Source organism: Spea bombifrons, chromosome 7 (genome assembly GCF_027358695.1).
Source record: "Spea bombifrons isolate aSpeBom1 chromosome 7, aSpeBom1.2.pri, whole genome shotgun sequence".
In the NCBI taxonomy this organism is placed as follows: Eukaryota; Metazoa; Chordata; class Amphibia; order Anura; family Pelobatidae; genus Spea; species Spea bombifrons.
The window spans coordinates 31,042,635-31,054,381 of NC_071093.1; the positions used below are offsets into that span (position 1 = coordinate 31,042,635).

An 11,747-nucleotide genomic window follows, 5' to 3' on the forward strand; every position below is an offset into this window, starting at 1 on the left:
TCTCTAAACAAAGTGTTTTTATGTCTCTGTATGACAAAACATGTCAATGTGAAAATTGCATAAGAGTGCAAATATTTTACAACTATTGCTTAAAGGGGAAAAAACAATGTAGTTGTTATAGGCAATGGTGATAATGGTGAAAATGGCAAACAAAGGCTAAAACAGTCTTTAAGGTCCACAAGGGATTCCCATTTGCCTTATCATGAACACTGGTGTCCACATACGGCACTTCAACTACCCCTGGGGGAAATCCTAGACAACACATGAAACATAAGATGTCTAACTTCCTTAAACCAACATTAAAATGTGCAATACATTTCCATTTAGTAAAGGAAATTTACCATTTACATAAATCTCTTTGTCACTGAAATATTTTAATTGGCCATTTTTTCAAATAAATAAACGCAATTAAACACTGAGTATTACACTAATGTATAATAAACAAAAAAGGTGACAGACCTTTCCTACTCTTGGGCCCAGCCCAATGAAGCTGATATCTCCAAATGCGTCAGTAGGCATCTCTTTGGTATGTTCTTTTATGTCCCACTTTGCCTTGCATTGAAATGGCAGCCGTCTCATAGCTACATCCATGTGTTGGTCCTTAGGGTATCCACACATACAAAGACTCTTCCTGACGAGAGGAAAAAATACACTAAATTTACTAACATAACAATTATGGTAATCTATGGGTACATTAGAGACACTTCTAGAGAAAATTAGAAACTTTGCAGCCAGGTTCTAAATAATTCCCAAGTGAAAATCTGGCAACATTTTAATTAATTTGCATTCAATGGATACATGTTAAACCATAATTTAAAAAAAACAAAAACAAACACTAAATCTCATCCAGACGGAATATCATTGATGATGATGACATTTATACACTTACGTACATAATACATACAATATTTAATAAAATAATAGTTCAATATTTAATTATATAAATATACACATTTATGGAATTAACCATTTATTTATTTTCCCGGGAATTTTAATAAGAACATATTGGACACTAACAATATATCAGAGATTTTTCATATTGAAATATTTTCTGTCCCATCATTTAAAATTTAGATTTAAAAACTACACAACTCTTCAGAAAATAATGCACTTAAATATTAATAACAACTATTTTAATATTTCATAATATGTAAACATGAATTTCCAGGGCAATACCATTAGACTCGGTAACCAATTTCTCTTACCTTGTATCTGATATATTTGAACTTTCCACAAAATACATACATTCTTTTTTTTTTATGTTTTCTGAAATCCAAGAGGAAATGTTTTCCTGCAAATAAGCGTGAATGTAAGAATATTTAGTAAAATAATTATACCTGTATTGTATATTAAAGAATATATATTCAAAAAGTTTGGGGTCACTTAGCTGTTTTCATGGGAAACAAGGACATTTCCAGCTTTGCTAACATGATTGAAAAAGGGCTTTCTAAACTATTAAGTTTAAACTTGGATTAGCTAACACAATGTCCCATTGTAACACAGGAATGATGGTGGCTAACAAAAGGCCTCTGTACGTCTAACAAGATATTCCGTTAAAAATCAGCCATTTCGAGCTACAATATTCCCCTACAATATTAACAACATCTATAATGTATTCTCTGATCCATTTGATCTTGTTTTGGATAGAATTAGCTTTTCTTTCAAAAACAAGGAAATGTATATATGTGCATGAGTGTGTATATTTGTGATTATGTATATGGGGGCAGAAGAAAAATTAGAAAGTGGATGAAAAAAGGATGAAGGCAGGCAAGCAAGAAAAAAGGGGGAAAGAAGATCGAATAGATGCAAAAAAGTGATTAAACAAAAGAAATTATCAAAGAGACAAGAAAAAAAGAACACAAGAAAAAAAGACTGCAAGAGGTAGGCTGACAGCAGATGAAAAATATCTTGCTAACAGCAGGAAAACCTTAGAAGAGTTTCTTCCTGTATAATAGCCCGAGGGCCCAAAGCCCCCTAATCTTGGCTCCCAGGTATGAATATAGGTTATATCAAAGTACAAAAAAGCAGTATGCCCCCTATATCAGATTCTATGACGCATCTGACCACATACCATGTTCGCCTTAACATCCTGCAATTTTCCGCATGCAAATGGATATAGTAGTGAAGGTAGAAGTATGAAGACACATTCTGTTTAAGTTTGTCTGTCTGTACTTGAAAGTTTACTATTCCATGTTTTACTGTATACATTTTAAAAATAAGAAACAAAAATAACAGAAAGAATATTCATTTCAAGTGGATATATTAAATTAGACATTGTTCGTCTGTTGGTCCTGCCTAATTAATTCTACTGATTGCAGTTAGTATAAAATAAAAACACAAATTACATTTACATTTGGACTATATATAGTATATACCTGTACAGTTTGCGATCCCAAACACCAAAAAAAAAGAATTTCAGAAAGTACCTTTTCATCAATGGAGGGAGAAAAATTGAGTCTCTTTTTGCGCCTGATCTTGTTTGTGTGTTTTAGGTTGGAAACCACGTCTGATATTCTCTTAGGCTGAATTCGAATGCTAGATCCAGTTAGGCTGTCATCTTCATCTTGACTGATGTTACTCTCCACCGATGACATTTTCATCCCTAGTTTTCAAGCTGATTATATTATAGCCGGCTACAAATCTGAGCAGAAAGGGTAAATGAGCCTTTAAAACAAGCACGAACTTTGTGATAATCACTCAATGACCTTGAACACTATTTTAGGTAAAAACATAACTATTGAAGAACCATAACAAACATTAAATCTGAAACGCTAGGTAAATCAGTATGCAATCAAAGTCAACCATTTAGGTCCTTGACCAATTTGAACTTGAGTAGATACTCAAATGTCCTTTGATGCAGCAATCTAATGTGGCAGATAAAAATATACCCTTGATAATGTACTGATCTCAATGAAGATAATTAATATAGTGGTACTAACTAGAATATTTATTATAAAGCTTGAAATATCAATTTCCCAATATCATAAGAACAGGCAGGCATTTGATGTTGTATATGTCTGATAACAGGCTAATTGGTTTAATTTTGAAAGGCAAACTTTTCCTACAGTGGAGCGCAGTTGCATTGCTTTTCCTTGTGTAATCAAATGGTTAATAAATATTGAGCATTGGGTGTGTTGTTACGATATCAGTTTTAAAAAGATCAGATTAGTTTTAAGAACATTACAGGTTTTATGTAATTTTATGAGACACTTATTACCTATATTGTACCCTGCATTAGCCATGACATGGCACTCAATTAGAGGACTGTGCCTATAATGCAGCAAACATATCTATTATCATATAACATATAATAAGGATTGATAACGGGGCCTTAATATGACATTAAAATGCTCTATAGCTATAATATAGCATTTATTAAGCATATATTTCTATATGTATTATTCCTTAGGTACAGTATATTACAATTGTTACATGACCACGATGGCAAATATTATAAATATATACTAAACAAAACACTAAAGACATTATTTTGTGCAGACTGTACAGGTCATGCTTTTTGCCGTGGAAATTTTTTTTTATGATCTTCATATTTTTTAAGTAAGGAATGAATAAAACTCAAGCAGTACCTTTATCGGAAGTCTTCTCGTTTATCTCTGTCTGTTTCTCTGTCACAAATAAGCTACATGTTCTTCAAGCTCCAATTTAAAGCACGCTTCAATTTTTTTTTTCTCGTGTTCATGGAGGAAATGGAAAAATATTGTTAATTGGGGAGAAAATGTTTTTTTTTTTTTAGAAGCATTAGCTGAAATGCTTTCAAAGTACTGCATTTAGGGCCAGTTTTGGCAGGAGTCCAAAAGTACTAGCTTGCTAGCTACTGCAGCAGAGGTGACACATGCTTTAGCCCAGGAGGAAGGAGTTGACCTATCAAAAAAAGAAAGATAAAGGTTAAGAAGAGACCAAACATATGTTTTCGCTCACCTTGATTACCAGCACAGAGGCCTCGCCTTTACTTACAGCAGATCAATGATTTGTAAGCCATCGGTGCATTTCTTGCTGAGCCTACTGCATTGTAATCACTGGCTATGTAATGCGATCATTGCTGCTGTGTTTTATCCTGCAGCAGCTCAAGAGAGTACATTTTAAAGGTGCAGCAATAGCATGAAAAATGGACCAGGTCTTGAAAGATTCAGGACTGGTGCTTTGAGGCGAGTGACTCAAAATGACCCGAGGTATACAAATGGCTACACGCTACACTTTTACATGCAGCCATGTTTACTGACTGTAGTAGGTAGCATTTGGCGACATGCATTCACCAGGCGGCCTTAAGCTTCCATACTACATCTGTCACTTAAGCAGCAAAAGTATTCAAGGTGGCTGGGAGGGTTATAATAAATAAACAGTAGCAAACATCCAACATTTCCGATATCCCAACCAGGACACCTGTGTTGGGGAGTGAGACAGGAGGTGGAGAGGGGTGCATGTCAGACGTTGGCATGGCCAGAGGCATGGCCACCCTCTCACCTTGCCACAGGAGCTTCTTTGCGGTGATCAGCTTCACAACATTGTGAGACAACAAGTAACGGGGCATTTTTTGCAATTTCCTTTAGGATTCCTACTACCGAACAATAACCTAATTTATATTTAGCAACATCCCCTAATTGCACTTATACTGCATATACAAACATTTGTGTTATATTTAGAGGGCCACATCGATCTCTTACATAGTACCTTATTTTTTTCTAATAATTCTGCATTTGGGAGTAGTTTTTTTCCCACTGCTCCCAGTGCAGCATGGATGGAAATCTACCATCTGATATCTTGCCAGAACAGCTAGAGTCTTCACAATAGCTGGGGGACACTCCGGACACTCATAATCTGCCTGCTGGAACAGCTGGAGGACACTCCGGCATCATATTCTGTGTGCCGGAACAGCTGGAGGATGCTCCATCATAGTGTTCAGGCTTGCAGAATGGCTGGAGGACACAGGAACAGCCAGAGCAGGTTATAGCATACAGCTTCATCATAGTGTTTCAGTTACCAGAATGGCAAGAGGATACACTCCAGTAGCAGTCATAGTTAAAAAAACCATTTTAGATAAGTATGGAACATGTTATGATTGAGTTAACTACGAAGGTTATGGTGGTTAGTAGACTTGTGCATTTGTCTTTGAGCGAACATGAAAACGAACACGAAGAGTGCGTTTTCGTGTTCATTCCGAAGACATGAAGAAGAGAAGATAGTGGTGGTAAAACGTAGACGAAGACGAAGACACACAACAGGAAGAATCTTCGTGATCGTCTTCGTCTATTAATCTTCCTGGTCCCTTCCCCATCTAGCCTAACTTATCTTCGCGGCATTGCAGGAGTTGATGGAAGCGGAAATCCGTAGGTTCGCCGTCCGGGGTTACCATTGGTTGATAGCAGACGACCCCCCTGCTGGCGACCAATAGAGTTGCTCATATGGACATTTAAACTCCTGGCGCCAGAGCTGATGCGGTATGCGTTAATCCCGTATTAACCCCTTATACAAAACCGGAAAAAACGAAGCAAAAACGAACACGAAGAATGTCCATGAATATTGGCCAGAAGAGAAGACAGGGCGAATATTCGCGGAATACGAAGATTTTCTTTGTTGCCGAAGACGAGCACAAAGACGAACATGAAGACCTCCCTGGTGCCCAAGTCTAGTGGTTAGTGTCATCCTTTTCAAATGGACACTTGAGTCATCATATGCACGTTAATGCATATCATAGCTGAGTTGAATTTTTAAATGTTTGTGTTAGGTTTCATTGTTAATGGGGCTCCTTGGGACACTGGAGTGTCCCTTTAATGCAGCTATGAAAAAAATTTCTCATTTATACTGGTGTCTTCCATTTCACTTTTACTTACTTTGTTTAATCATTTAAATATTAGAAAATATCAGCCTACAAAAGTTCCTGCTGGTGTCTAATAGAGCCCCTATGTAGTCCTGTCCCCAAAGCAGACTGACTTTGCAGGACAATTCCTCTCTTGATCTGCAGAGATTCCACATGGAACCTTTTTGTAATTGTTCCAGTTTTTTACCCAATGAAGCTCCGGCTGCACACTTCTTGTGTTGGCGACTTTTACGCACCAAGCGTCTCAGCACTTGGTGACCCCGCTCTGTCACTTTACATAGTCTTCTGCTTCGTGGCTGAGTTTTTGCTGTTCCTAAGCGCTTCCACGTTCTAGTAATACTACTTACAGTTGGCTGTTGAATATCTAGCAGGAGTCAAATTTCACAAACTGAGTTATTGCAAAGGTGACCTCCTATCATAGTACCACCTAGAAGTGTGAATTCACTGAGCTCTTTTTTCACAAATGTTTGTAAAGGCAGACTTCATGGCTAGGTGTTTGATTTTATACACCTGAATCCAATAATTAAGAGGCGAGTCCCTCAAATACTTTTATCCATGTAGTGGAGTTACTATAGAGCTTTAGGCTCAGAACTTTTGGAACCTATCAACACCCATGTTTTAATATATTTTGGTGCTATTTATTATGACATTTCAGTTAATTCAGTCCAAAATGTAGACAAACCTTTAATAGTTTAGATAATTATATTGATCTCTGTTAATGTCCTCTATGCAAAATACTGCAGCAAATCTCTCTCTTATATCAATAAACTGTGACGCTTCTAGCTATGTCAGAACTACACTATCTGGGCTATGTACCACAGTTTGAGAAAATGGATGACTTGAACCACTTATCAAAACAGGTAGATAGCCATGACCAGTTACTGCTTCCAACAATAAAGACTTTTAATCCTTTCATTGGCAACCACATATTTAATGCATGGTTGCCAATATATGGCGGCATTGTAGGATCGCCTCTCGATTTTAAGTATCCAATCTTCCTTTTAGGAGAGAGGGACACCCACCAAAACTCATGAACCAGGCAAGGAGGGCATTAATCAGAGCGGCAACAAAGAGAGCAAAAATAACTCTGAAGGAGCTGCAACGCTCCACAGTGGAGATTGGAGTATCTGTTCATAGGAACACTTTAAGCCATACACTCCACAGAGCTGAGCTTTATGGAAGAGGTGCCAGAAAAAATAAACAAACATGTTTGCTGTTCGCCAACGGGCATGTGGGAGACTCCCCAAACATATGGAAGAAGGTACTCTGGTCAAATGAGACCAAAATTTTGCATTTTTGGCCATCAAGGAAAATGCTATGTCTGGCACCAACCCAACACCTCTCATCACCCCAAGAACACCATCCAAAGTGAAGCATGGTGGTGGCAGCATCCTGCTGTGGGGATGTTTTTCATCGGCGGGGACTGAGAAACTGGTCACGACTGAAGGAAAGATGGATGAATGATGAGAACTCATATCAAACTCTGAGACATAGACAAGGAAAAAAGTTTATATCTTCCCAAATAATTTCTTATTCATAAACTTTTGAAGTACTTTGTAGTTGCAAAAATATATTTAAAAAGCAAACAATATTGATTTCATTATCCTAAAAACCCAAATTAGAAAATGAGTTCTATTTAAAATAAAGCTACCAGACACTGTCCATTTTGTATCCAATTTAGTGTATTATTTTCTCACAGTGGCTAATGATATCTATAAAAGATATTTTGATAGACTGGATAATTTGGGCGTACTGTATAACATAGCACTGTACATTTGTGCTTAATTATCAGAATATTATTTTAAGATCAATCTGTTCATTGTGGTTGCTGACAAAGAGGCTGGTGCAGATATAATACCTCCTTAATAATTTAGCTGATAGACAACAATAAAGCCACAGTGCAATTAAGAACCACAAGCATGTTGTAGTTATGGGTGCCACCTGTCCAGATTTTGTCTGAAATTTAAAATGTATTGTATAATTTCAACAGCAATTTAAATCGGGCAAAATTAATTAATATTAATATCTGTTCTACAAAAATGATCATCTAAGATATTGTGTAGATGGAATATTCTTTATAGCAACCAACCAGGGAGTTTTGCACACTGTTGATCCAACTGGGGCTCCTCTTGCTACTTAACAAAACAAAAGTTGGTAGTGGTCAACAATCCAGAGTTTGTTGGGCAAAGCCCTGGATGTAAGCTAGTGTGAAGACTATCAGTACTGCCAGACGTTCCCAAAGTGAAATACCTAGAACATCACATAATATTATCTGCCCAATCTGGTAACTAGGATTTAGTAATTTTCTAAAAATTGCTGCATATCATGCACTGGGGGGCTCCCATTGTTGTCCGTCATGTGATATTTTGAATGACCTTCCTGCTTAAACATCACGCTGAGCAGATTTTTATGGCAATGGTAATTGAGTCCGGCTTGCGCAATTAAATACTTTTCTCCACGGACTTTCGTTAGTCAGAGTGTCATGATGAACAACAGAACTTTAATGGCACACAACCCGCCAAACACTCATAACATACATAATGCAGAACAAACATCCCATGCACACATATTACACATCCAATTAAGCATTATGGATTGGATTCAATGCTGGAGATGAATCTACCACAAACAATTGTATTGCGATACTTAGCTCGAACCAAGTGAAAGAAATGGTGTAGATTCATTAAAAACAAATCATAGTTTTATATCATTTTTCAGTTGCAATCTATGCCAGAATTCATATTCAGATACTTTTGAAAGAGTTAAGTCTTATGTATGATTTATAGTAAGGTCCCCTCAATTTGTCTCCTTCCTCTATATTGACCATGTAATACCTCTACCGATCTTTAATAATAAGGGCTTTCCATAAAAAGACTATGGACTTTGTTCTCACCTGCAATTGCTCTCTGGGTTTGTATAATCGTAAACCAGATGGGTGTTTTTATAATGAAAACATTGACTTCAGAGATGAAAGGAACCAAAAAAATGTTTTATTAGGAGTCCTCTTTAGTACAAATGGCAGAATCATTTTTGTAGCTCACTTTGAAACAAAAGTAACTTGATCACAGCTTCTGTTCTCAGTAATCATCAGGTTATTCCTTGGCTCATTACAGCTTTTTGGCTCAGACCAGTGCTCTGTAGTCGTGTTTAACCCTGAGACTGCCAACAGAAGGAGAGAATACTTTGGATCGGTTGGTGGCTGGTAAGAATAAAATAATTCGATCCCTGCCTAATAGAAAAAAAGGAGAGCATGCCGGCAGCGGGTATTTTCTTTTATATTCTAACAATAAATCAGCTGCCAGTATAAAGGGGTTTTTTTTCTTAAAGGCAAGGCTCAAATAATTTTATTGTATTGTTGTATTATGATTTTTTATTATATCACTCTGATTTATTGCTAGAGCAGCATGTCAGCATACAGCATAGAAACTAGACGTGCAAATGGCCCAAAAACTCAGAGACATTTTTCAGTTCATTTTTGGCACATTTGAATTACATTCCCTGCCCACTCGGTTTAGACGTAAATTCTGGGGCATTTTTAATTCGGGAACAAAATTTGATGACCAGTGTCCACATTTACTCTCACTCGCTCTCGTTTACTCTCTCTCTTACACTCTCTAAGTGTTTCCCTACCTGCTCTGATGACAACTTGCCTTTGTTTCGACTACATTCACATCTTCCTCTTCTATCATTGTCTGCATCTCCGTGGAAATAATCTGGTGGTAATTTCCAAAAAAATGGTAGCATTTACAGTGACATCCTGACCCTGATCCTCCAATCAGGGGAGAGGATATGGCCGAAAGTACCGTCATTTTGCCCTCACTTGAACGCAGGGCAATATGGCAGCATGTCTGGTGTTGTCCTTTCCCTGATCCTCCAATCGGGGGAGAGGACTTCACCGCAATTCCCTCATTGTATTAGCCTCTACCAATTCTGATGGGATTCTTACCTACAAGCCCCTCTGTAAAGTAAAACTTCCCTACATTACATCTAAACCTCTGAGACTCTAGTTTTAGATTATGTTCTAACATTTCGTGGCTCAGCTCTTTTTTGGAAGTACTCCAGGAGACTACAATAATGCAGACGGATCAGCGGAGTAGGAAAAAATGTAGAAACACTTTTCTTTCTCTGCAGATCCATCCTAATTATTCCCACAAAGTTTGAAGCATAGCATTGGCGAAAATCTCCTGGTATACTGAAGCATTAAGATTCCCCTTCACTGGAAGTAAAGGGCCCAATCCCATAGCCCCATACCATTACCCCATTACAGTTGGCACACTGCAGTGAGGCAGGTAACATTCTCTTGGCATCCCCCAAACCCAGACTTCATCACTTCACAGAAAACGCTTCCACTGCTCCAGAGTCCAGTGGCGGCATGCTTTCCACCATCTGATTCAATGCTTAGCATTGTACTTGGTAATGTGAGGCTTGCATGCAGTTGCTCAGCCATGAAGCTCCTGCCGCACAGTTTTTGTGCTGATATTAATGCCAGTGGAATTTTGGAACTCTTCAGCTATGGAATCAGCAAAGAGACTTATATGCACTATGTACCTCTGCATTCAGTGACCCCACTTTGTGACTTTAGTGCTCTTCCGGTTTGTGCCGGAAACACAGTAAGTCACATAGATGGAACATGATATAATTTTGCGACTATGTATTATTGGAAGAGCTTTACCTCATAGCAAGGAATGTTTCTCACACACTGCAATGTTTATAAAGTATTTAATCAAAGTGGCACATAAAGGTATTTTTGCATATCTACTTTTTACCAGCAGGTGGAGCTACTCAACTAGATATCAAGAAATTGTACATAATGATAAAAAGAAAATTAGATGACTTTCATATTAAGAAAGGTTGCTCATGCTATATACTGCAGAGATGTCAAATTGGTAAACTTGTGTACACAATGATGTGACAGGAAATGATTACTTCAAATTATTACTGCTGAAGGGGGTTCTACAAGCCAATGAAACATAAGGCTTCTCCATTTTGGATTTATTTTTGTTGAATAAATCATGACATGGTGTACTACCGGTATGGCATGTGTTGTTCATCTGAAGTTGTGTTTACCTAATATTTAGACCTGCTCAGGAACAGATGATTGTTATTATGCACTGATATGTAAAACCATACCATTAAAAGAGGGTGTACTTTCTTTTACACACAGATATATATATATATACATATATATATATATATATATATATATATATATATATACACACACACACACACACACACACACACACTGGCCACTTTATTAGGTACACCTTGCTAGTACCGGGTTGGACCCCCTTCGTGGCAAACTTTCTACAAGGTGCTGGAAATATTCCTCAGAGATTTTGGTCCATATGGACATGATGGCATCATGCAGTTGCTGCAGGTTTGGCGGCTGCACATGATGCAAATCTCCCGTTCCACCACATCCCAAAGGTGCTCTATTGGATTGAGATCTGGTGACTGTGGAGGCCATTGTAGTTCAGTGAACTCATTGTCATGTTCAAAAAACAAGTTTGAGATGATGTGAGCTTTGTGACATGGTGCATTATCTTGCTGGAAGTAGCCATCAGATGGGTACACTTTAGTCATTAAGGGATGGACATGTTCAGCAACAATACTCAGGTCGCATTTAAACGATTCTCAAAGTGTGCCAAGAAAATGTCCCCCACACCATTACACCACCACCACAAGCCTGAACCATTGTTACAGGGATGGTGTGGTCTTCTGCTGCTATAGCCCATCAGCCTCAAGGTTCGACGTGTTGTGCGTTCAGAGATGGTATTCTGCATACCTTGGTTGTAACGAGTGGTGAGTTACTGTTGCCTTTATGTTATCTCACACCAGTCTGCCCATTCTCCTCTGACCTCTGACATCAACAATGCATTTTCTCCACACAACTGCTGCTCACTGGACA

At 37.8% G+C, this 11,747-nt stretch overlaps 1 protein-coding gene across 1 annotated transcript in view; it reads right to left on the reverse strand.

Annotated features, from left to right (window-relative positions):
* The window catches only part of TRPM2 (transient receptor potential cation channel subfamily M member 2), a 38,873-nt gene extending 34,779 nt beyond the window's left edge, over positions 1–4,094 (reverse strand). Inside the window, 5 exon segments of the mRNA XM_053471331.1 lie at positions 460–631; positions 1,206–1,291; positions 2,427–2,614; positions 3,588–3,882; positions 3,976–4,094. Of these exon segments, the coding sequence (XP_053327306.1) occupies positions 460–631; positions 1,206–1,291; positions 2,427–2,600 (432 nt within the window). The 5' untranslated portion in view covers positions 2,601–2,614; positions 3,588–3,882; positions 3,976–4,094.
* Positions 4,095–11,747: the final 7,653 nt, after the last annotated feature.